We start from the raw sequence: 25,687 nt of genomic DNA, 5'->3' as shown, positions 1-25,687 counted from the left end.
AAAGGCGGCAGGACAATAGCCCGCTTAATGGCCCATCAAAACATTTACAGATGCAAAGGGCCCAGGAAGAAACTAAGGACATGCCTGAAGAGTTACCAGGATTGGTCCATGTGACTGAGCTCCATTTAAGTTGTTGTAACTTTCCACAGGCTGCGTGGCCAGGGACAGAGGGTATATAAGATCAAACCACAGAAACCATTTTGCCTTCTATCCTGAGCTTCAGCCACCTACCTACCACTGGATCAAGTCATCTGCAACTGAAGCTGTGTAACAAAAGACTGAGGCCCATCCAGGCACTAGATGTATACCAGAGGGGACTATACAAGCCTGCAACTCCACATTTCTTCTAGAAACCTGATGTATATGGACTTTCAATCTTTTGTATGTATCTGATTTGCTTTGACCCTTTAACATTTCTCTTATGGTTTATTTCTTTATTTTAACAATAAACCTTTAGTTTTAGTTACTAAAGGATCAGCTGGCAACATGGTATTTTAGGTAAGATCCAAACATATTTAACTGGTACTGTGGCTGACCCCTTGGGGTCAGAGGGAACCTTTTTAGTAAAGAGCATAGAGTTTAAATAACTGGTCTCTTTACTGGACCCAGTGCTGATTTGGGAAACTGAAATGCAGTAAAGGGGGCTGTGTATATTTGTGTACTGGCTTCTGTGGGGATTCAGAAGTGCAGTTTGTGGCTGGTTGGGAAGTCTGGCTTCAGTGCCACCCACCAGTGCTGGGAGAATCTGTTCTCCTTTTACAGCCTGCCCTGACCTTGGCATTACCAGTTGGCTACTCTGGGCACGGACGGGTCACAGTGTGCAGGGCCACATGGGGGTGGAAAGAGTGCTGCAACACACAGAGATATGGCGGGTGCTGGGAGACATGGAGATGGGCAGATGTGCCTGACTAAATGGGACAGGCCAGGGGTCAGCCAGGGTCTCCATGGGGGAGGCGCCTGAACTCCCTAATAACCTCCTCCCAACGCCAAAAAAGACTGTTCCATACTTCTCCCACCCCCACCCAACAACTCTCCAGGTTCCTTCCCAGCACTTATTTCCCTCTCCCTCACTTCCTCCATTACCCCTGACACCTCCCAAGCCTTTCCACAGCTTCTGAGAGCTGCAGGAAATACGTTTCTGCATAATAGGTTAAATGAATTATTACTTAAAGATCTGTATCAATATGCCTCATAAGGAATCTATTTGTCAAACACTTCCTGAATCATTTTTGTTGCTCGTATTGTCACAGATGTACTTGCTCACAGGGATTTTGAAGTAAAGTAGTTTTGAAATTAAAGTAGTGTGTGCAGAATTATTTTTTTTGGTGCAGAATTCCCCCAGGAGTAACACCAAACATGCACTGTGCAACTGCCAGTCACACAGTCCAGCAGGCCTCAAGGTCAGTTATGCCTTAGAACATTTTGTTGAATTATCGTAAAGATTTACACTTCACACTGGCTTCTCCACATGCCATCTGAATGCACCAGCTTAATAGCAAAGTAACACCGCATGAGACAGGCCTTTGTTACACATTAGGCACATAGCTCTTCTTCATCACATTTCTATTTAAAATAGACAGCATGAGCCATTCCTGAGTCTTCTTTCAATCACGTGCACCGGGCTGTCCTGCCCCACCCCTCTGACCAATCCATGCTGAGACAGGACTGCAAATTCCACCTCTAGCTCTCACCTCCTGGCTGGAACCAAGGTAGGTGTGAGGGGAATTTTCTGGCTGCATCCCATCTAGAAGGGGCGGGGGCAGGTGGTCCTGGCTGAATCCCTATTAGATGCGTGAATGTGTGGGGGACAGAAAGTGACCAAGCTGGATTCCACCTAGGTGCAGGGGCTCAATAAAGGAGTAGCCTGTGTCCATCTGTTCTAAATTCGCCCCCACCTATCTGCTCTTCCCCACGCTGCTCAGCCAAGTCCCCTTCCCTGCCCCACACAGTCTCTCTGCTGGGCATCATGGGGACAGGACCACTCCCTGGTCTGCAGTTGTTGGCGCTGTGCCAGGTCCCCCAGCTGCCAGAAGGCCCTCAGGCCCTGGCAGTGGCAGAGGGGCACTGGTGTGGGTGACCTGGTGCCGGGTGAGGTTGGCCAATCTAGCAAAGCGCTTGTCACAGGCGGTACAGCTGTATGGCCGCTCCCCGCTGTGAATGCGCCGATGTGATATCAGGGATGAGGCCTGTGCAAAGCTCTTGCCGCAGTCGGCGCATTGGAATGGCCGCTCCCCGGTGTGCGTGCGCTGGTGGTTGGTCAGTGCATTGGAGTTCCTGAAGCGCTTGCCGCAATCGTCACAGCTGTATGGCCGCTCCCCCGTGTGCGTGCGCTGGTGTATTCTCAAGTTTGAGCTCTCTGCAAAGGTCTTGCCACAGTCGGTGCAGTGGTATGGCCGCTCCCCGGTGTGTGTGCGCTGGTGGTTTGTCAGCGTACTGGACTTGCTGAAGCTCTTGCCGCAATCGTCACAGCGGTACGGCCGCTCCCCAGTGTGCGTGCGCTGGTGTATTCTTAGGTGGGAGATCTGTGCAAAGCCCTTGCCACAGTCAGCACAGCGGTGCGGACGCTCCCCGGTATGCGTGCGCTGGTGTATTCTCAGGTATGAGATCTCTGCAAAGCCTTTGCCACAATCGTCACAGCGGTGCGGCCTTTCCCCCGTGTGCGTGCGCTGATGTTTTCTCAGGTAAGAGATCTGTGCAAAGCCCTTCCCGCAGTCAGCGCAGTGGTGCGGCCGCTCCCCAGTGTGCGTGCGCTGATGTATTCTGAGGCTTGAGCTGTGTGCAAAGCCCTTGCCACAGTCGGTGCAGCAGTGTGGCCTTTCCCCAGTGTGCGTGCGCTGGTGTATTTTCAGGTATGAGATCTCTGCAAAGCCCTTCCCGCAGTCAGCACAGTGGTGTGGCCGCTCCCCGGTGTGTGCACGCTGGTGTCTTCTCAGCTTTGAGCTCTCTGCAAAGGTCTTGCCGCAATCCTCACAGCGGTGCGGCCGCTCCCCAGTGTGCGCACGCTGGTGTATTCTCAGGTGTGAGGTCTGTGCAAAATCCTTGCCACAGTCAGTGCAGTGGTGCGGCCGCTCCCCAGTGTGTGTGCGCTCATGTATTCTCAGGTGTGCAATCTGCACAAAGCCCTTGCCGCAGTCAGTGCAGCTGTGCGGTCGTTCCCCAGTGTGTGCGCGCTGATGTATTCTCAGGTGTGCGATCAGTGCAAAGCCTTTGCCACAGTCAGCACAGCGGTGTGGCCGCTCCCGTGTGCGCAGGTGTATTCTTGGCTTTGAGTTCTGTGCAAAGCCCTTGCTCTGGTCAGCACAGCAGTGTGCCTGCTCCCCGGTGTGCATGCGCTGGTGGTGTCTCAGTGTGCAGGATCTCATGAACCTCTTGCCACACTGAGAACAGTGATATGGCCACTCTCCAGTGTGCGTACGCTCGTATAGACTGAAGATCAAGGACTGCCTGAAGCTCCTGTCGCAGGCAGCGCAGCGGCACGGCTGCTCCCCACTGTGGTGCTGGTGTGGTATGGAGGGGTTCCTGACCTTCTCACCGCAATCGATGCAGCAGTGGGGACGCCACCCCGTTGGGAGTATCTGGTGTGCAGCGAGATCTGGTCTTTGGCTGAATCCACCCCGGGGATGGACTGCGTCCTGTGCATGGACTTCCCTGGGGGCTGTGGTAGCTTGTTTTTCTCCCCCACTCTCTCCACATTCAGACAGTCTCCTTGTTATTCCCAGGATCCCGTGCCCTGCTGGAGAAAGCAGAGGCAATCCGAGGTTACATCACATCCAGGTGTGCAGAAAAATGTCATGGATATTGCCATTTCCCAATTTGTTTGTGACCTGTTTTTTCGATGTGTGCCTTATCATGCAATGGTGGCTCCTGACCCACGGGGCTGTACCCAACACCTTTTTTTGGGCACTGAGACCTGGCATGTGATTACAGTGCCACTCATATTTGCCCCCATCCTCAGTCCTGATGGTGGGGGAGCCATTGCCACCCAGATCCCCTCTACTCCACCCTGACCCCTCTGCACCAGGCTGGGGTTAGGGTTGCGGTGCTGGTCGGAGGGTGCTGCTTTGAGTGGTTGGTTTCCCCTTGGCAAGGCGAGGAGGAGGGCAGGTTTTGTTAAAAACCATGGAGCCATCACAGTAAACTTAATGACCTGTGACTTTTACAAAATTTACTGTAACTGCTCTGTAATATTTTATATAAAATGCTGAGACAAATCTGCAGCCTGAATCACGGTGATTCTACCGTGTTGTTTGTGCAGCGCCTAGCACCTGCTCCCATGTGCACCATACACCTCTTGGGTCTCGTTTTATGCTTAAATTGGAGCCTGCACAGGAAATGGGCAGTGCCTGCTACAACAGGGCGCTGGTTTTGTTTTGTTTTCTTTTCAAACTGATTTTAGTTTTATTTCAATCAGAGGTTTTTATTTACATGGCGCTGGTTCCTCACTTTCCCCTGTTTTATAGCAAAGGCTGTTCCCCAGGGTTTGTGCTGTTTTAACTATACTGGTTTGAAACTAGTTTTGTTGACAATCCCCTCATGGATTTTGTTACAATCCCCTCATGTGGACGCAGTGAGACTGGTATAAAGCTGCTTAGAACAACATTGCTTATTCCTGTGGGGGAGTGAGTCGCTTCCAGAGAATTCCTTTTAAAGAAGTCATTCACCCTGGGCCTGAGGTTTAGTTTCTTTGTGCAAAACTAAAACTAAACTAAAATCCTCACAGAGCATTGTTGTTTATGGGGCTTATGGGGGACGACAAGTCACTCAAGGTTTGTGATGTAACATGAAGAATCTTTTTGTATTGTTTTACACCCCCGTCAATGACAGCTAAACTGAAGGGGTTAATGGCTGCCACACAGCCGGCCTTTGATCCACAGCCAGTCACAGACCTGGCTGAGGCTGAGGGCTGTGCTAAGCATTAACACTGAAGCCATGTAAGTGACAAAGATTTCGTGCCACAGAGAGCAGGAGAAGGGGATGTGACAAAGGCCATCCCAGCACCCTCCCCCTCACACCCAGCCCATACACCAGGGTAGCCTAAGTCGTGGCCAGCAATCTCGCCCCCAATGCGTCTGCTCCCAGAGCAGCAGCTGCCTGGGATGGGTGGCAGTTACAGAGCATTACAGCGAAACGCTGCAAGTGCCTGAGACCTGCTCTACAAATTGGTGTCCTCCACGTAGTGTGACTTTGCACTCGTCGTTAGGGTCCTACCAATTCCATGGTCAGGAAAAACGTGTCACGGACTGTGAAATAAGCCCTTTCCCGTGAAATCAGATCTCCCTCATGCTTCTCGGTGCCCCCCAGCTGGGGCCTCCTAGCTGCCAGGCTGGGGAAGAACAGGACTTGTCCTTCGCCTGCACGCCGGCTCTCAGTGGGGAGATCAGACCCTCCGGAGCAGTAGTTGGGGTGGTACACCCTCATTTCTGCGCTGCAGCAGCCTTGCAAACTAGACTTGGGGCTTCCATCCGCTGTGGCTGCTACCGGGGCTCAGGGCATCCATATTTCCAGCGGCCCCCAAATTGTCCAGGGCCCCTGAGCACTGGCCGGGACTAGCAGCTAGGAGCCCCTGGCTGGGGCACTACCAGCAGCAAGGGGAAATCAGACTCACTTCCACATCCTGCAGCCTCCAGCTGCAGGAAGCTCAGCAGCTGCTGCCTTCAGGGCCCACACATTGACCCATATAACCATCCCACCCCTCTTCCCATTTCATCACTGTCCCATCTCCAGTCCATTTCTCTTTCACAGCCGTCAGACCGCATCATTTTTAGGTCCCATCCTAGGTGAGAGATTAATGGTCTAGAAAACATGACCTATGAGGCAAGATTAAAAATATTGTGTTTGTTTAGTCTGGAGATAAGACTGAAAGGGGACCTGATAACAGTCTTTGAGTAGGTAAAAGGCCGTTACAAAGAGGAGGGTGATAAATTGTTCTCCTTATCCACTGAGGCCAGGACAAGAAGAAATTAACTTAAATTGCAGCAAGGGAGATTTAGGTTAGACATTAGGAAAAGCTTTCTAACTGTAAGGGTAGCTAAGCACTGCAACAAATTACCTAGGAAGGTTGTGGAATCTCCATCACAGGAGTTTATTAAGAACAGATTAGAAAGACACCTGTCAGGGATGGTCTAGATAATACTTAGCGCTGCTTCAGCGCAGGGAACTGGACTAGATGACCCACCACGGTCCTGTCTAGTTCTACATGTCTATGATTCATAGATATCAAGGCCAGACTGGCTCATTGTGCCCATCCAGCCTGGCTTCCTGCCTATCACAGCCAGAGAATCTCCCCTCAGCGATTCCTACTGCCCACCAACTCCTGGCTGAGCTACAGCAGAGCTCTGAGAGAGACACCGCATCACCACTAACAGACACCCAGTGAGAGAGAATCCACCCCATCTTGAGGGGAGCTCTCCCAATGGTTCATTCCCCTCCCACATAAACACTGGCCCCTAATTCCCAGCCTGAATTTTTCTCCCGTCAGCTCCCAGCCAGTGGATCTCGCTCTGCCTTTGCCTTCTACATTAAGGAGCCCTCTGCTAGCAGCAGTGTAAATCAGAAGGGACTGGATTATGACGACTCACCTGAGAAGGGGCTCTCAGGCCCTGAGCTTTCCCTGGAGTCCTGGGCATCCAGGATCCAGAGCTCTGCCTCCCTTCTCTCGATCCGCTGGATTAAGTCTGGTGTGGAACTGGAATAGCCTGTTTGGTGGTGGTGGTTGGGGGGGCAGAGGAGAGGAAGAGAAGAAGAACCAGTTTTATTACTAAAGTTTTGGGGGCAGGGACTCATTTATATGTTTGTGCTGCCCAGCACAACTGGGCCAGATCTCAGCCAGGGTGTGTCTGCGCAGCATCTGGCATGACAGGGCTGCGATCTCGGACATTGCTTCAGAGGAAAGCGCAAGAGATCCCAAGCAAGAAAATAATGGAATAAACCTTCCTTGGAGGAGATTTCTTCCCGTCTCCTATCAGGCAAGTTCAGTTCATGCTCTGAAGCAGCAATGTCTATGACGTGTCTCAATTTGCAGGGGGAGTTGAGTGAAGGTGTTACACAGACCTATCACTTCTTTTGCCTAGGGTGCAAGCACTGTTCAACTATACGGTTGCTAAGTTTATGATTTTCATTCCTTTTCGGGGAGCGAGAAGCAGTTGCCGGCAGCAGGCGAGTTTTCTCTCTGCCTTATTTGTCTACTTAGAGTCAGTTGTTGAAGCAGAGTTGCTGCCATCAGTGTCTGGGCTAGGATTCCTGGAAAAAACTGTTGCTCACGTGCTGTTTGCTACCATCTCTGTGCCAGGACTAAGATACATTATGCAAGTAAACAAGTTACACTAAGATTAGCCTAAGGCTTTATAACCCCAATTTCTCTTTTAACAGGCACCTGACCTGAAAGTAGCTAACAGTTGCCAGCACTTGGCCGCTGGCTGGCACATGGTAGCCAAAATTTCGAAGGAACTCAGACATTTCACAGCTGCGAATAAAAGAAGGGAAATTGGTCCTACCCAGGGAAACAAGTGCCCGGTAATTCCTCAGCATCTGGTCCCGGTACAGCTGCTTCTCTGGCTGGGATAAGAGCTCCCATTGCTCCCGGGTGAAATACAGAGCGACGTCCTCAAACGCCACCGGGAGCTGCCATCACAAGGGTTACACACTCAGCACCTTCTGCTCCAACCCCGAGTCTCAGTGGGGGACAAGGTTTCTGTGGGGCAGCTCACAGGGATAACACCCACAGCCCAGCAGCTGGGAGCCAGGGACACTCTCCCCTCCCCCCAAAACACAGCTCTCCCAGGGACCTCGGGGCCCTGCTGGCAGGGGACAGGAGTCGCCCTTTGCTGCCCACGGGGCCCGAAGCCCAGGGCAGGGACACAGGAAACAGGCTCCCCTCCCTCGCGCCCGGCCCGAGTCCCCACCTCAGCCCCAGGCCTGTCCTCAGCGCCAGCTCCCGCCCCAGCTCAGGCGCCTCAGGGCCGCTCTGCCAGGCTGCGCCCCGGCGCCAAGGGGACGCGCCGCTCCCCGCATGTCCGCACGGCCGGGGCCTCCCCTCCCTAGTGCCCGGGACGCTCCCTGCTGTGGGGGCGGGGTCCCAGCCTTGCCCCAGAGCCGCTCCCCGCTCCCAGCGCTCCGGCTGCTGACAGCCCCTGACCCCGCCGGGCAGCGCTGGTGCAAAGCGGGACCCCCAGACCCTGCCTGGCCGCGCAGAGCTGAGCCGCTCCCGGCCTGGGGCAGCGCTTGGCCCGGCTCCGCGCAAAACCCCGGGAGCTGCTGCTCCGCCCGCCCCGGGGTCAGCAGCGCCGGAGGGATCCGGGTCCCGGCTCCCCGCCGCCCCCCGCCGGGATCAGCCCGGCCCGGCCCCCCAGGGAGCCCCCGGCCCGCGTCCCACCTGCGCCGGCCCCGCTGCAGCCATCGCCGGGCTCCTGCCTCCGCGGCTGTTTCTCTCCCTCCCCGGGGCCGCCTCTCGCCGCGTCCCCTGCACCCGGCGCTGCAGCCGGGGACTCGCCCTGCGCACGGTCCGGGCTAGGCCGGGCACCCAGCTGTCCGGGCTGGCTCGGGAAGGCCGGGCCGCAGCCAGACCGGGCCCTGCTCGTTGGTTGCTGCGGGACGCGCCGAGCCGGCTTTAGCCCTGCTACGCTCCCCGGGCCTTGCCCGCCGCCGCGGCGCTAGTGCAGGACAAAGGATCCAGCGCCTGCGCCGCCGCCATCCAGCAGCCGGGGGAAACTCCTGCAAAGGGACCTTCCGGCCCCACCCCGGCCACCTGGGTCCGGAGTCCGGCGGCCGGACCTGCCCGAGACCGCTCGCTGCAACTGGTCATGTGATTAGAGACGACATCATTCACCTGTGTGTCTCACTTGGCCTCTGGGGACGTGGGTGTGCATGGGTATTGTACAGGAAGGTACAGACAAGCACATAAACGTGGCTCATTCTTTCTGAGAGGCAGCATGACTGAGAATCGGTTCTACCACAGCAAAGACAAGGAGCCTCATTCTTCATTGCACTGTGCCTGGGGCAAAGGGATCTGGTAGCATGCTCAAATGTTACAGTGATGGGCCAGCTAATCACCAGAGCTAGACGGTGAACTTGTAATGTGGTCATCCAGTTCTTTGGCCAAAAGTGACCTGTCTGGCCTCCTGCATAACCCAGGCCAGAGAATCTCACCCTCTGTCTGCATAGATCAATGGGACCATGATCTCAGCTGGGGCCTCAAAGCATCACTGTGATATGTGTTATAACTGCCTATTATTAAGGTTGCCCAACACTTTGCATTATAAGACTCTTATTTTCAGTTGTTAATAACTGTAGAAAACTTTAACTATTGAGGCTGAAATTTTCCATGCTGGGTTCGTTCATGTCTGAGAAGGCTATAGAAAGTTTGAGACCTTTGAAATGCTCTTGCACTCCCATGCTTTAGAGCAGGGGCTTGACAGTGGGACCGTTGACCATTGGATCAAAGATATGCCTTTTAATACCTCCACAATAAACTTTCCAGCTGATAGGCTAGTTAAGCCTTGGAACAGGGTCCCTGGGGAGGTTGTGGAATCCCCATCACTGGAGGTTTGTAAGAGCAGGTGGAACAAACACTTGTCAGTGATGGGCTAGGTTTACATGGTTCTGCCTCAGTGCTGGGAATGGACTAGCTCCGTGGTTCTCAACCAGGGGGATATGTACCTATGGGGGTACACAGAGGTCTCCCATAGTGTACATCAATTCTCTAGATATCTGCCTAGTTTTACAACAGGTTACATAAAAAGCACTAGCAAAGGCAATACAAACTAAAGTTTCATACAATGACTTGTTTATACTGCTCTATATACTTTACTCTGAAATGCAAGAACAATATTTATATTCCAATTGATTTATTTTATAATTATATGGTCAAAATGAGAAAGTGAGCCATTTCTCATTGTCATCCTGTGACGTTTTTGTATTTTTATGTCTGATTTTTTTGTAAGAGGTGGAACCTGGGGTACTCAAGACAAATCAGACTCCTGAAAGGGGTCCAGTAGCCTGGAAAGGTTGAGAGCCACAGGACTAGATGACCTCTTGGGATCCCTTCCAGCCCTACGTTTCTATTGGCTGACACTTTCAGCCTGAGGCAGGCATCCAGCACGAAAACTTGCAGTCCAAGAGACTAAAGTTTGCACAGTTATAAGCAAATGAAGACAGGGTCTAAAGTGGCAGTGTCAGGCAACCTTAACTCTAGGCATTGCTGCCAGTTCTGCCTATGATGTGACTCCTGTTTACAGCAGGGGAGTGGCAACACCTAGTGGCTGATGACTGGTGGAGACTCACATGGCTGCCTAAGGAGCCGTGTCCCTCCACACCTGGGCAGACTCACCACAGGAGAAGCCAAGCAGTGTGGGGACTAAGACACATGGACCCTGACAGAGCTCAAACCCTAGACATGCAGCACAGCCCCATATTATATCTCCCTATCAGAAGCCCAAAGGCTCTGGCTCCTACACTTTGGCAGTGTGGTGATGGTAGGTGATAGAAGGAGATAGGGGAACCTGTTTCAGTCACTGCCAGCTTTAGCTCTAGCCTAAACACCTCCCTCCTACGAGTTGAAATTTGGCAAGAGCAATGCTACACCTGAGAGCTGTAACCAGGGGGCAGCCAGCAGAGCCAACCCTCACCCCCAGCCAGGCGCAGCCTGAGCCCCCTACACTCCAGCCACTGCCAGCCTGACCCACCCTCACAGCAGCCATATATGCAAATCGGGGTATTAAGCCACTTGTACTGTCTCCAGATTTCTGAGCCTCCACTTGGTCTTAGCTTGACAGTGTCACTAATTCTCATGAATGAATAGGGAGTTTCATGAAGTTTGGTGTTTTTACTTAAAGCTCCAGCTATAAGAATCAGGGGATTGAGAATCTCAGCTTCATTTACACAGAGTCCAATGCTAGTCCTCATGGTTAGGAGTTAAAGTTGGAAAATGTAACCCTCCCCAAAAGGCTCAAACCACACATGGGGAGCAAACAGGCCCCCAAATTCATTTTATTTTAACCCTCTCTATTTGTGACAATTTTTATTTGTGAATTTGGAACTGGCAACACTGAGAATTTAGAGACACTGACTTTGTTGACAGCATGCAGTTGGTGACACCATAAATTAGGAGTTTGTGACACCATGAATTTGGTGATACTGTGAATTTGGGGGTTCTATATTCATAGATTGAGTCCAGAAGGGACCATTACATCATCTGGTCTGCCCTCCCGCGTAACACAGGCCAGAGAATCTCACCCAGTTAGTGTGTTCAATAGAGTAACATGTTTGTTTGAAGCATGGTCCAGAAAGGCGTCCGGTCTGGATTTGAAGAGACCAAGAGATGGAGAATCCACCACTTCCCTCAGTGACACTGAAATCAGAATTAAATCTTGGAGAGCAGGTGACTGTGACCTTCCCCTAGTGCAATCTGGAGTGGTGAATCGCTGTGTCTCACCAATCCCCCATTCCTGGAGCCTCTCTTACTCTGCTTTGCTGTGAGGACTCCCACACCTGGGTGTCCATGCACAGCATCCAGCAAGTAAGTTGCCCCCAACTCAGTGAGTGAGTGGTTCTAGCCAGCCACTCTTTGGGTTATGCAAATAATGATCCCAGACACCATCCCCAGTCCCAGATGCAACCATAGGAACTGCCGTCTTACAATGTTCGGTGCTGCCCCCTGAACACTGCAAACTCACGTTTGTCAATTTATCAAAGAAATTGATATGCACCTGCCTTGTCACTTCAAATGGTCTCTAACACATCTTAAACCAAATGTACTGTTTTAGAGGTGAAATAAACTAACAAATGTATTAAACTACAGAAGGATTTTAAGGGATTATAAATCAGCAGAAAGCAAGTCAGGTTTAGTCAAAATAAACAAAAGCCAAACGCATTATAAACTGAGTTTAAAACACTTTCAGTATCCTTACAAACTCAGATGATTCTCACCACAGGCTGGCTGGATTCCCTTCCAGCCAGGCTCTCCCTCTGGCTCAGCACTTCAGTTGCTTGGTGGTGTTTGTAGATGGAGGTGGAAGAGAGAGAGTGGCAAAATGTCTCCCCTTCTCTCCTCTGGAGCTTCACCCCCCCCTTTAGAATCAGGTGACAAACAATGTCCATGTATGGCTTCCTCCATGCCCTGAGTCACTGAAGTCCTTTGTGGATTCCTTTGTTGATGTCTAGGCCAGTCCTTTGTTCCTGGAATGTTGAGTTGGGTTGTTCTATACAAGCCCTAATGAGGTGCAAACTGCCCCTCTGCTCAAAGAGTCTTGCTTGGATATGTTTTAAGCCATGAGACACATCTTTGGGGATATCACATAGCGGAGCCTCATAACCCTACACATTACATTGCAACAAACATATTGCTATAACAATGTTCAGCACGACATGAGCATTCCAAAAACATTTTACATGACATACTTTGCATTAAACAATACACAGTTACACTAGAAGGGTGATAATGAGGGATGCAGTGTATCACAGTGACAAAAGCAGGAAATGCTCCAGGGGTGGGGTGAAGGAACCTCAGCCAGGACAGGAGACAGCTGTTGAAATCACTTCCACTTCTCTCCCAGCACAGACTGGAAGCAGCAGCTTGACTCCCTTTGGGCAGAGCTGGCATGGAGAAGACATGGAAAAAGCTGTTGTGGCAGGCCCTGGAAAAGCAGGGGGTGAGAAAGCTGAGGAGATTTGAGTGCAGGCTGCAAGTGGCCATGGAGGAGGGGGTGAAGCACATCTTCGGTGACAAGCTGGACATAGCAGCTGCCACGGCTATTAACAATGCACTGATGAGGTATCACACTGAATGCTACGGGTTAGAGGTGACTGTGAAGGTGTTCACAGATATCGATGGCAGACTTTGCAGAGACAGTACAGAATGAGTTCAGGAGAGATCAGACCCCCTGAATGCGGGACACACACACCACACACTCTGATCTGCCCTCTTATTTCTGTGCATAGCCCAGCCATGGTTACATACCTCTCTTGCCCTCAGCAGGAGTTGGGCCACCTTCCCAAAGCTTGTCCCCTTCCGTCCTGTTCCCTCCGTCCTGTCCCAGTCCTGCCTCTTCCCTGCCCATGGTTCCTCAATCCAGTGCCACTCGTCGTGCCCAGGCCATCCCCGATTCTCATGGCCCAGCCAGTCCCGTTCCCTCACTCCCAGTTCCTCGTCTGATGTTTATCGCCCCCTCCACACTGGCTCCTTAACCCAGTCTCTTTGCCCAGCTGGTCCCAGTTCCCCGACCTCACTGTAAGAGCTGATTCTCCTCCCCCACAGCCCATCACCCCCACTGGTTCCTAGCCCCAGTCACCTTGCATAGCCAGTCCCTGCCTTGCCCTCACCCCCATCACCTTGTCCAATCTTGGTGTGTCCTGTTCTTTCCCTCCAATCCGGCAGCCAACTGGCTCCCAATATTCTTTGCAGAATTTTTATTTTGTTGGTGCAGAATTCCCATAGGAGTAATGAAAAACACTCTCTGTGGCCCTATCAGTTACACAGTTCAGCAGGTCTTCTGGTCGGTGCTCTGCTCAATCCCCTTCCCTGTCCCACACAGTCTCTCTTCTGGGCACCATGGGGACAGGACCACTCTCTAGTCTGCATCTGCTGGCACTGTGCCAGGCCCCCCAGCTGCCATCAGCCCCTCACGCCCTGGCAGTAGCAGAGGGGTACTGGTGTGAGTAACCTGGTGCCGGGTGAGGTCAGCCAATCTAGCAAAGCGTTTGTCACAGGCAGCACAGCTGTGTGGCCACTCCCCGCTGTGAATGCGCCTATGTGATCTCAGGGATGAGGCCCGTGCAAAGCTCTTGCTGCAGTTGGTGCATTGGAATGGCCACTCCCCAGTGTGTGAGCACTGGTGGTTGGTCAGTGCATCGGTGATTCTTGCTGCAATAGTCACAGTGGTACGGCCACTCCCCAGTGTGTGTGTGTGCTGATGTATTCTCCACTTTGACCTCTCTGAAAAGCTCTTGCCACAGTCAGTTTAGTGGTGTGGTTTCTCCCCGGTGCGTGCACTGGTGCATTCTCAGGTGTGAGGTCTGCGCAAAGCCTTTGCCACAGTCAGTACAGCAATGCGGCTGCTCCCTGGTGTGCAGGCGCTGGTGTCGCCTCAGGTGTGCGAGCTGCACAAAGTCCTTGCCACAGTCAGCACAGCGGTGCGGCCGCTCTCCGGTGTGTGTGCGCTGGTGTCGTCTCAGGTTTGCAATCTGTGCAAATGCCTTGCCACAGTTAGCACAGTGGTGCGGCCGCTCCCCGGTGTGCGTCCGCTGGTGTGTTCTCAGTTCTGCGATCTGTGCAAAGCCCTTGCCACAGTCAGCACAGTGGTGAGGCCACTCCCCGGTGTGGATGTACTGGTGCATTCTCAGACTTGAGCTCCGTGCAAAGGCCTTGCCGCATTCAGGGCAGCAGTACGGCCGCTCCCGTGTGTGCACGCGCTGGTGTTTTCTCAAGCTTGAGCTCTGTGCAAAATCCTTCCCACAGTCAGTACAATGGTGTGGCCGCTCCCCAGTGTGCGTGCGCTGGTGTATTCTCAGCTTTGAGCTCTGTGCAAAGCCCTTGCCACAGTCAGCACATCGATGCAGCCACTCCCCGGTGTGTGTGCGCTGGTGTCTTCTCAGTTGTGAGATCCATGGAAATCCTTTGCCGCAATCACTGCAGTGGTACGGCCGCTCGCCGGTGTGTGTGCGTTGGTGGATGGTCAGTGTACTGGCCCGGCTGAAGCTCTTGCCACAGGTGTCACAGTGGTATGGCCGCTCTCTGGTGTGAATGCGCTGATGTATTCTCAGGCTTGAACTCTCTGCAAAATCCTTGCCGCAGTCGGTGCAGCGGTATGGCCGGTCCCCGGTGTGAGTGCGCTGGTGTCTTCTAAGCTTTGAAATCGCTGTAAAGCCCTTTCCGCAGTCAGCACAGCGGTGAGGCCACACGCCAGTGTGTGCGCACTGGTGTCTTCTCAGCTGTGCAATCTGTGCAAAGCTCTTGCCACAGTCAGCACAGCTGTGCGGTCGCTCCCTGGTGTGCGTGCGCTGGTGCATCCTCAGGTGTGTGATCACTGCAAAGCCCTTGCCACAGTCAGCACAGCAGTACGGCCACTCCCCGGTGTGCGTGCGTTGGTGTGCTCTCAGGCTTGAACGCTCCCTAAAGCTCTTGCCGCAGTCAGTACAGCGGTGCGGCCGCTCCCCGGTGTGTGTGCGCTGATGCATTCTCAAACTTGAGCTCTGTGCAAAATCCTTCCCACAGTCAATACAGTGGTACGGCCTCTCCCCGGTGTGTGTGCGCTGGTGCACTCTCAGGTGTGAGATCTGTGCAAAGTCCTTGCCACAGTCAGTGCAGTGGTATGGCCGCTCCCCAGTGTGCATGCGCTGGTGTATTCTCAGGCTTGAGACCTGTGCAAAGCTCTTTCCGCAGTCAGTGCAGCGGTGTGGTCGCTCCCCGGTGTGCGTGAGCTGGTGCATTCTCAGGTGTGAGATCCGTGCAAATCCTTTGCCACAGTCGGTGCAACAGTGTGGCCGCTCCCCGGTGTGCGTGCGCTGATGTATTTTTAGGCTTGAGATCTGTGCAAAGCACTTCCCACAGTCAGTGCAGCGGTAGGGCCGCTCCCCAGTGTGTGTGCGCTGATGCATTCTCAGGTGTGAGATCCGTGCAAATGCCTTGCCGCAGTCTGTGCAGTGATGTGGACGCTCCCCAGTGTGTGTGCGCTGGTGCATTTTCAGGTGTGAGATCCGTGCAAATCCCTTGCCGCAGTCAGTGCAGCAGTACGGTCGCTCGCCAGTGTGCGTGCGTTGGTGGCGGCTCAGCGTGCAGGCTCTCATAAATCTGTTGCCGCACTCAGAACAGCGGTATGGCCGCTCCCCGGTGTGAGTACGCCGATGTATTCTCAGGATCGAGAACTGTCTGAAGCTCCTGCCGCAGTCAGCACAGTGATATGGCTGCTCCACAGCGTGCATGCGCCTGTGCTGGTTCAGTGCGAAGGGGTTCCTGAACTTCTTGCTGCATTTGACACAGTGATAGGGAGTCCTGCACCGCCCCATAGGGAGTCTCGGGTGTGTAGCCATGTCTGGTCTCTGGCTGAATCCACCCCGGGAATAGACTAAGTCCTGTGCATGAATCCCTCTGTTGTCCATGGGATCCTTCTTTCCTCCCATGCTGCTCTGACATGCAGACCGTGTCCTTGTTCCTCTCAGGATCCTGTGCCCTTCTGGAGAAAGCAGAGGCAATCCCGGTGTTAGCTCACAGTTAAAGATGCAGGTTTGTCAAAGGAGAAATGTCACGGACAATGCCATTTCCCCATTTGCCTGTGACTGTTTTTTGGATGCATGCCTCACCCCGGCAACTCCTGTCCCACAGGGCTGGACTTAACACCTTGCTCAGGGTATTGAGACCTGGCGTGCAGGGTTACAGTGCCACTCAGATTTGCCCCCACCCCCAGTCATGATGGTGGGGGAGGTGTGCCAAACTTCAATGAATGGCATTGCATCCAGATCCCTCTACCCTGCCCCAATCCCTCTGACCAGGCTAGGGTTAGGGATGCAATGCGGGGGCAGCGTGCTGCTTTGGGTGGTTGGAGCCCCTTTGGCAGGGCGAGGAGGAGGTCGAGTTTTGTTAAAAACCATGGAGCCATCACAGCAAATTTAGCGACCTCAGACTTTTACTAAATGTACTGTAACTGCTCTGTAATTTTTCATACAATATACCATGACAAATTTGCAGCCTGAGAGAAGTTGGTTCTCTCCCTGTTGTTTGTGCAGCGCCTAGCACCCACTCCCACATACACCACACACCTCTTGGGTCTCATTTTATGCTTAAATTGGAGCCTCCCCAGCAACTGGGCAGTGCCTGGCACAACAGAGCCCTGATCCAAGCCTGGGGCCCTAGGTGCTAACACAGTATAAACAGTGTCCAGGTTTTGTTTTCAAACTGATTTTATTTTTATTTCAATCAGAGCCTTTTATTTACACGTTGCTGGTTCTTCACTTGCTCCTGTTTTATAGCAAGAGGCTTGTTCCCCAGTCTTTGAGCTGTTTTAACTACATGGGTTTGAAACTAGTTTAGTGAAGAGGCTACAATCCCCTTGAGTGGATGCAGTGAGACAGGGATAAAGCTGCTTAGAACAAAGTAGTTTATTCCTGGGAGGGGAGTGAGTCCTTTTTGAGGAATTGCTTTTGAAGAAGTCATTCATCTTGGGCCTGAGATTTCATTCTTCATGCAAAACTGAACTAAAAATCCTCAAGAGGGTTGGATTTTTTTGGGGGGTGGGGGTGGGGGTGGGGGGGACGGTTTGAGGGGGCGACAAGTCACTCAGGGTTCATGTGATGTAACCTGAAGAACATTTTTGTGTTGTTTTATACCCCCATGAGTGACACAGCTAAGCTGAAGGGGTTAATGGCTACCACACAGCCGGCCTTTGATCCACAGCCAGTCACAGACCTGGGTAAGGCTGAGGGCTGTGCTAAACATTAATACTGAAGCCATGTAAGTGACAAAGATTTTGTGCCACTGAGAGAGGAGGAGAAGGGGTGTGTGACAAAGGCCATCCCAGCACCCTCCCCCTCACACCCAGACCACTCCCCCAGCAGCAGCTGCCAGGGACGCGTGGCAGTTGTACAGCATTATAATGAAACGCTGCAACTGCCTGAGATCTCCTCTACAAAAATGGCGTCCTCCGGGTGGTGTGACTTCGCACTCATTGTATGTGACTCATCCTGCTCTGCTCGGAGTCACCCCACTTTCTCCTTGCTCGCTGGGCACAGGTTTCTCCAGTCTGAGTGGTGACATGTGCAGTGAAGTGGCAGAGAGGGAGTGGGGTGCTAATCAGCACATTCCCTGCCAAGGGCCAGCGACTCTGAGATGCTCTCCCAAGCTGCGGACAGGTTTTTTCCTGTCTGAGCTAAGCCTGGTTCCAGGTGCCCAAGGCCATAGGACATCAACACACACAGCTTGAGCCAGGAGGGGCAGAGGCATGAAAAGCATTTGAAAAAAAATCTCTAGAGCAGCATTATCTTGATATGATTTTCTGATGTGCAGGAAGCCTAGAAGAAGGCGTCGTGTTCCTCGGTCAGAAAGGCAAGAAACGAGAACTAATTTATCCACTCCACTCAGAACTGATAAGGCCTCAACTGGAGTACTATGTCCAATTCTTGACCCCACACTTCAGGAAGGATGTAGAGAAATTACAGAGGGTCAGAGGAGAGCAACACATATGATTAAAGGTTTAGAAAACGTGATCTATGAGGAAAGGTTGAAAATATTGTGTTTGTCCAGTCTGGATTAGAGAAGACTGAGGAGGGACCTGATAATCTTCAAGTACGTAAAAGGCTGATACAAAGCGGAGGGTAATAAATTGTTCTCCTTAACCACTGAGAACAGGACAAGAAGAAATGGGCTTAAATTGAAGCAAGGGAGATTTAGGTTAGACATAAGGAAAAACTTCCCAACACTAAGGGTAGCTAAGCACTGGAACAAATTACCCAGAGAGCTTGTGGAATCTCCATGAATGGAAGTTTCTAAGAACAGGTTTGACAGACACCTATGAGGGATGGTCTAGAGTAGATAATACTTGGCCTTGACTCAGTGCAGGGTACTAGATTAGGTGACCTACCAAGGTCCCATCTAGTCCTACATTTCTAAGGCCTGGTCTACACTGGCAACGGAGGTCGACATAACATCACTTACATCGATCTCCGAAACCCCGTGTCTACACTGGCACTGCAGTTCCGTCGATTTAAATCACGGCAAAAATTTACTTAATAAAACCACCTCCACAAGTGGCATAGCTCCTAATTTGAATTTATTGGTTCGGTTTAGCCTCAGTGTAGACAGAACTGAACTTAAGTCGACGTTATTGGCCTCCAGGAGGTATCCCACAATGCCCCGATGTGACCGCTCTGGACATTCGTGCTCAGCTGTAACGCGGTCATGCGACCCAGAAATGTCCCCTCCCCATATGCCCCGGGCAAATTTGAATTTTCAGTTCTTGTGCATCCAGCGTGGACAGAGCTGTCGCTGTACTCCTCATGGCTACTGCAAAGTCCAAACGCACTCCAGCATGGAGTTGACCAGAGGTCTTAGATCTCATCGGTCTGTGGGGTGAGGAGTCCGTTCTGGCTCAGCTCAGAGCCAGCAAAAGGAATTTGGACATTTACGGGAAGATATCCCAGGGCATGCTAGAGAAGGGACGCGCAGCAGTGCCACGTGAAGATCAAAGAGCTGCATCAGTCATATCAGAAAGCCAGGGAAGCTAACAGCCATTCTGGCTCCTCCCCCCAAAAATGCGGCTTCTACAATGAGGTGCACACAATTCTCGGTGGCGATCCCACCACGGTGCCGCCCTGCAGCATCGATACCTCCGCTAGGTCACAATCCATGGACAATGATGAGGACTCCGTGGACGAGGACGAGGCTGAGGAGAGCAGGGTGCAGGTGCAGGAGAGCGGGGTGTCCGTTCTCCCAGAAAGTCAGGACCCGTTCCTGACCCCAGAGCAGTCCAGCAGCACACAGGACAGCACTAATGATCCCGGGGAAGGCACATCAGGTGAGGTTTTTTTTCTTCTTAGCAGATCTGTCCTTTTACATAGGGATGGAGGGGCAGGAAGGGGATTTCAGGCTGTGGGAAGGTGCAGTGGCCTTCCTTGGAGCCTGGGCCCGAGGAAGGGCCACGACCACAGGTGCGGACAGTGATAGGGCTGGCAGCCCAGTCTGCCCGGCAACCAGGGAGCCAGATGGTGACAGGTCCGGCAGACCAGCCAATCCGGCAACAGAGGGGCGGAGCTGCGGCCGGGGCAGGAGACATAAAAGGCAGGTACCGCAGCTCAGTGAGGGACAGACTGCCACCAGAGGCAGACGTGCCATCCCGCCGGCTGCAGCATAGGCCTGACCCCAGCCGCCCCGAGCGAGCGACAAACGGCCCAACCTACCAGCCCCAGGGACTGGATAGGGCCTCTGGGCTCCAGTGACTGGACCAAGCCCCCTGACACTCGGGTAGGAGATACCCTCGGAGGCTGGCCCTGACCTAGAGGAGCTGCCGGACGCCGAACCCCCGGGAAGGCACATCTGCTGAGGTTTTTTTCTTCTTAGCAGTTCTGTCCTTTTACATTTTAGGAGGGGAAGGTGATTTCAGGTGTTTAGGTGACTGTACTGGGGGGTTACCCACAGAACAGATTATTTATGTGATGAGATATGCCCCTACAATCATCAGTTGATATCTCACGGAAACTTTCATATAGGTAATCTGTTATCCTTTGCAAAAGGTTTCTGGGGAGGATTGCCTTGTTCCTCCCTCCACGGTAGGATACTCTTCCGTGCCACCCTGCAATCAAGGGATCTTGCATCATGGTGGAACACAGTCTTTCGGCAGCATTTCTAGCTATCGCAGATTAGAAAGAGGAAAAAAAAACAAAAAACCAAGAGATGACATGTTTGGCGAGCTCATGAACACCTCAGTGGCCGCAGAGACACAGCTCAGAGCATGGCAGCTGACCTTGTCCCAGAATATGGACATGGACAGGGAGAGTCGCAGAGAAATGATGGAGCATGATCACAGTAGCACGCAGGAGATGCTGCGAATCATGCGGGACAAGGCAGACATCCTTCGGCGGCTTGTGGAGCTTCAGGAGGAGTGGAGACAGGACCGAGTCCCGCTGCAGCCACTCCATAATACTCCTCCACCTAGGGCTTTGCTGCCCGGCCCCTCCCCCGCCCCCAAGAGGTCTCAGAGGAGAATGGCCAGGCTGCAGTATGTGCTCTTCTCCACCCCGGTGGAGGTGAGCAGAAAGCAGTGGCAGACCCGCTGACAGCTGGCCAGCAAGCAACCACACTACCCCTTGAGACTGTGAATGAACACTTCCCCCCTTCCCCGAATGTTCATAAGTAAAAATGTGCATCATTTCAACATGTTTCTTTAATAAATCATATCTTGTTCCAGAGGGATTTGGAGGGTACAGACATCGATTGGGGGTGGGTGGGAGGGATGTTTAACAAAGGCAAACAACATACTGAAACAGAAATCAGTCCTGCATCTCATTGCAGAACTTGGTTTTCAAAGCTTCCTTAAAGCAAAGTGCTCCACGGTTGGCTCTCAGCGTACTGCTGGCATCTGGCTGCTCATAATTAGCGACCAGTCTTTCTGCCTCCTCAGCCCATCCCTGGGGGAACCTCTCCCTCTTCGCTTCACACACATTATGAAGAACACAGCACGCAGATATCACCGTAGGGAGGTTCTTCTCACGCATGTGCCTGCCTGCATATTGGAGAACAGCCCCGAATTATGAAATACGCACACATCATGCACCTTTCCAGAACATCCCACATAGATGTCGGTGAAACAACCCTGGTGATCCACAAGGCCCTGCAGGACCATGGAAAAGTACCGCTTGTGGTTTATGTACTCGGTTGCTACATGTGCAGGTGCTAAAATAGGGATGTGCGTCCCATCAATGGCCCCCCCGCAGTTTGGGAACCCCATCGTGGCAAACCCGTTCACTATGTCCTGCACATTTCCCAAAGTCACTATCCTTCGTAGAAGAAGTCTATTGATGGCCCTGCATACTTGAATCACAGCAGCACCCACTGTAGATTTACCGACTCCGAATTAATTCCCAACCGAGCGGTAACACTCGAGGGTTGCCAGCTTCCACAGAGCGATGGCGATTCCCTTGTCCACTGTCAGAGCTTGTCTCAAGTGACTATTCACATGCTTCAGGGACAAGGGGGCCAGCTCCGAGCAAAGTTCAAAGAAAGTTGCCTTTCGCATATGAAAGTTTTGCAGCCACTGATCATCATCCCACAGCTGCATAACGATGCTGTCCCACAAGTCTGCTGGTTTCCTGGGACCAGAACCGGCGCTCCATGGACCGCAGATGATGTGTTACAGCCTGCAGCAATCGGCAATTGTTCCGCTCGATGGCTTGTAGCAGAGCAGCCTCAGTGGCATCGCTGTTGCCTGTGCTTCGGCTTCTTGCTCTACTTGGAAAATACTCGATGATAAGCCGCGATGTATTTGTGACGCTCACAATAATAGTGCAGAGTTGAGCTGGCTCCATGTCTCCGCAGCAATGCTGAGCTCGTGGGGAAAAGAAACGGCGCGAAAATAGGTTTCCTGTTTGTTTGTGGAAAGAAGGGAGGGGGAAGGAGCGTGGTGAGTGTGGACGCACGAGACCTGCGCAAACAGCGTGGTGTGTACACACTGCAGCGACTTTTAAAAATCAGCAGGTGAAAGTCGACTTCACTCAGCAGTGTAGACATAGCTATGAATCATAGAAATCTTAGGGTATCAAGGCCAGACCGGCTCACTGTGCCCACCCAGCCTGGCTTCCTGCCTATCGCAGCCAGAGAATCTCCCCCAGCGATTCCTGCCTCCAGCCCAGTAACTCCTGGCTGAGCTAGAGAGGAACTTTGAGAGAGACACCGCATCACCACTGACAGACACCCAGTGAGGAAGAATCCATCCCGTCCCGAGGGGAGCTCTCCCAATGGTTCATTCCCCGCCCAGATAAACTCTGGCCCCTAATTCCCAGCCTGAATTTCTCTCCCTTCAGCTCCCAGCCAGTGGATCTTGCTCTGCCTTTGCCTTCTACATTAAGGAGACCTCTGCTAGCAGCAGTGTAAATCAGAAGGGTCTGGATTATGACAACTCACCTGAGGAGGGGCTTTCAGGCCCTGAGCTTTCCCTGGAGTCATCAGCATCCCAGACCCAGAGTTCTGCCTCCCCTAATTCAATCCGCTGGATTAAGTCTGGTGTGGAACCTGAATAGCCTGTTTGGGGGGAAAGAACCAGTTTTATTACTGACGTTTTGGGGGCAGGGACTCATTTATATGTTTGTGCAGCCCAGCACAACCGGGCCAGATCTTGGTCAGGGTATGTCTGCGCAGCATCTGACATGACAGGACCCCAATCTCAGATGCAGCAAGAGATCCCAAGGAGGAAAATAATGAAAGAATTCTTCCTTACAGGAGCTTTCTTCCCATCTCCCACCAGGCACATTCGGTTCATGCTCTGAAGCAGCAATGTCTATGACCTATCTCAATTTGCTATGGGGACTGAATTTTAAATCCTTACGAGAGTAATTTTAGATGTATCAGAGAAATATGCCATCCTGTCAACATCTTGGCCTCTATAGGATCCTGTGGCAGTACATTCCATAGGAAAACAGTGTGACAGGGATTTCCTTTAACCCGCTAAAATACCATTGAACACTCCCTTACTCTTAGATTAAGAGACAGGCTGAGGAGAAAGTCCCTCACTTCCTTCTCTCTGGTCATTATTTCACTTATCCAACTGTCTCCTGAAAAATGTATTATGGAAGAAGACTTTGGTAGAAGGGAACTTTGCTGCTTTGCCATCTTATAGCTGTTGAAAACTATAAACTTTGCACTAAGTCATAAAGACATCAGCAACAATGTGTCATGGTAGGTGTCCCCATTTGGTGCCTTTACTCAGTCCTAACAGTTCTTTTCCTTAGAATGCTGCAAGCATTGTTCAACTATATAGTTTTTAAATTTACTATGTTCATTGTTTTGGGGGAGATGGGGAGCTGTTGTAAACACTGGCATCAGTGTCTGGGCTGGGATTCCTGGAACTGGTTTTTGCTCATGTGCTGTTTGCCACTACCTCTGTGCCGGGACTGAGGTACGTAATTCAAGTAAACCAGTTACACCGAGATTAGCACCAGGCTCCGTAGCCCTGATTTCTTCTCCAACAGGAAGCCAACCTCCAAGGGGCTGACAACATCTGCCACCACTTGGCTGCTGGGTGGCACATGGCAGCTGAAGCTTAGAGGGAACCCAGACATTACACAGCTGTGAATAGAAAAAGTGAAACGGGTCCTTACCCAGGGAAACAAGGGTCCGGTAATTCCAAAGTATCTGGTCCCGGTACAGCTGCTTCTCTGGCTGGGATAAGAGCTCCCACTGCTCCCGGGTGAAATACAGAGCGACGTCCTCAAACGCCACCGGGAGCTGCCGTCACAAGCGTTACACACTCAGCACCTTCCGCTCCAGCCCCGAGTCCCAGCCTTGCCCCAGAGCCGCTCCCGGCTCCCAGCGCTCCGGCTGCTGACAGCCCCTGACCCCGCCGGGCAGCGCGGGTGCAAAGCGGGACCCCCAGACCCTGCCTGGCCGCGCAGAGCTGAGCCGCTCCCGGCCCGGGGCAGCGCTTGGCCCGGCTCCGCGCCAAACCCGGGAGCTGCTGCTCCGCCCGCCCCGGGGTCAGCAGCGCCGGAGGGATCCGGGTCCCGGCTCCCCGCCGCCCCCCGCCGGGATCAGCCCGGCCCGGCCCGGCCCCCGAGGGAGCCCCCGGCCCGCGTCCCACCTGCGCCGGCCCCGCTGCAGCCATCGCCGGGCTCGGCTGCGGCCCGCTTCGTCCGGGCGGCGAATTCCTGCCTCCGCGGCTGTTTCTCTCCCTCCCCGGGGCCCGGCGCTGGGTTTTTTCGCGGGCGGGGCTCACCGCCACCGAACGTTGCCACCGAACCGGAAGACCAAAATCAGCCATTTTTGCTCCGGGCACCGGAACCGGAAATTCGGCGTGCGGCGTTGGCTTCTCTCTGTGACGGCCTGTGCGTGCAGCAGCAGCAGCAGCCGCCTGGGGAAGTTCCAGGGCAGCGACCTTCCGGCCCCCGCCCCGGCGGCGCCCATTTCCCAGGGGACACCCGCCCCCGGCGTGCAGTGATCCTCTGCGGCTTCCTCCTGTCCCGTCCGGCCCCGCCCGCGGCAGCCCTGCCCTGCCCTGCCGTGGGATCTAGCCCTAAGCGCAGCGGGTGCTGCAACTCGTTGCCTGGGGCAACATCTGCCCCTCCCCCAGCGAACCCTTCTGGGTGTCAGTCTGAAGGCCGCCCTAGGCTGCAGATGGAGCCCATGGTAAGGGGGTCAGGATACTGTGGGAGAAGCATCTGGGGGCAGATGAAATAGGACATGGGGGGACATGCAGACAAGAAGGCTAGGGCAATGGTGTTAGGATATAGGGGGCAGGAGCAGATGGGATGGGGTAGGACACAGGGAGCAGACGCACTAGGGTAGGGGGCAGATGGGAGGCAGGAGGAACCACTTACCTGCTTGCAGCCACCCTGGGGGCTCCTCGTCCCCAGGCTCACCAAGAGAAAGGCTGCTGGGGCCAGGCTGTCACAGTTCAGAGCAATTGCACCTGTATTTGCCCTCAGCTGCCCAACCAAGTACCTGCTGTCAGGCTTCCATCCTCCCAGCTGTTCCTTCTTTCAGCTGGAGACACTCAACTCTTTCCCTTCTGATGGGGGTGTGACCCTTCCCTGCCTGGGACAGTCACCTGAAAATGCCAAGGTTAGGGCAGGCTGTAAAAGGAGAGCAGATTCTCCCAGCACTGGTGGGTAACACTGAAGTCAAACTTCCCAACCAGCCACAAACAGTGCTTCTGATTCCCCACACTGGTTATCAAGAAGCCAAAATACAAATACACCCAGCCCCCTTTACTGCATTTCAGTCTCTGGCTCCCAATCAGTCACAAGGTCCAGTAAAGAGACCAGTTATTTAACTCTATGCTCTTTACCAAAAAGGTTCCTCCTGACCCCAAAGGGTCAGCCACAGTACCAGATCAATGTAAGTTTGGATCTTACCCAAAATACCACACTGCCAGCCAATCCTTTAATAACTGAAACTAAAGGTTTATTGTAAAAAGAAAGAAACAAGCTATAAGAGAAATGTTAAAGGATTAAAGCAATCAGATACATACAGATGATTTGAAAGTCCATATACATCAGG

The 25,687-nt window shown here is 52.9% G+C and overlaps 2 protein-coding genes across 3 annotated transcripts; both read right to left on the bottom strand.

The window, feature by feature from the left end:
- Positions 1-780: 780 nt before the first annotated feature.
- Positions 781-8,699, bottom strand: LOC137163522 (zinc finger protein 135-like). Of its 2 annotated transcripts, none has more exons than XM_067563789.1 (4): positions 8,372-8,699; positions 7,494-7,620; positions 6,579-6,695; positions 781-3,733 (listed from the first exon to the last, which is right to left on the bottom strand). In XM_067563789.1, the coding sequence occupies exons 1-4, from the start codon at positions 8,393-8,395 to the stop codon at positions 1,965-1,967; spliced, it is 2,037 nt and encodes a 678-aa protein (XP_067419890.1). In that variant the 5' UTR covers positions 8,396-8,699; the 3' UTR covers positions 781-1,964. The 2 variants fall into 2 exon arrangements, with proteins under 2 accessions (XP_067419890.1, XP_067419891.1); XM_067563790.1 differs by having other exon boundaries at positions 781-3,730.
- A 4,918-nt stretch (positions 8,700-13,617) lies between these two features.
- LOC137163521 (zinc finger protein 420-like) lies at positions 13,618-24,420 on the bottom strand. Its single transcript, XM_067563788.1, has 4 exons — positions 24,270-24,420; positions 23,791-23,917; positions 22,598-22,714; positions 13,618-16,163 (listed from the first exon to the last, which is right to left on the bottom strand). The coding sequence occupies exons 1-4, from the start codon at positions 24,291-24,293 to the stop codon at positions 13,948-13,950; spliced, it is 2,484 nt and encodes an 827-aa protein (XP_067419889.1). The 5' UTR covers positions 24,294-24,420; the 3' UTR covers positions 13,618-13,947.
- Positions 24,421-25,687: the final 1,267 nt, after the last annotated feature.

The sequence above is a fragment of the Emydura macquarii genome, unplaced genomic scaffold (assembly GCF_026122565.2).
Source record: "Emydura macquarii macquarii isolate MOO-44397 ecotype Brisbane River unplaced genomic scaffold, CSIRO-AGI_Emac_v2 contig_2603, whole genome shotgun sequence".
Classification (NCBI taxonomy): Eukaryota; Metazoa; Chordata; order Testudines; family Chelidae; genus Emydura; species Emydura macquarii.
Note: the sequence above shows the minus strand (reverse complement) of the source record. Positions and strands in the feature narration are given on the sequence as shown.

Coding starts and splice junctions, on each gene's coding strand:
- LOC137163521 (XM_067563788.1), bottom strand. CDS start 24,293: ATGGCTGCAGCGGGGCCGGCGCAG. Junction 22,715..23,790: donor CCGGACCCTTGTTTCCCTGG/GTAAGGACCCGT, acceptor CCCCCCAAACAG/GCTATTCAGGTTCCACACCA. Junction 16,164..22,597: donor GCCTGAAAGCCCCTCCTCAG/GTGAGTTGTCAT, acceptor TGCTTTCTCCAG/AAGGGCACAGGATCCTGAGA.
- LOC137163522 (XM_067563789.1), bottom strand. CDS start 8,395: ATGGCTGCAGCGGGGCCGGCGCAG. Junction 6,696..7,493: donor CCGGGCACTTGTTTCCCTGG/GTAGGACCAATT, acceptor ACCACCAAACAG/GCTATTCCAGTTCCACACCA. Junction 3,734..6,578: donor GCCTGAGAGCCCCTTCTCAG/GTGAGTCGTCAT, acceptor TGCTTTCTCCAG/CAGGGCACGGGATCCTGGGA.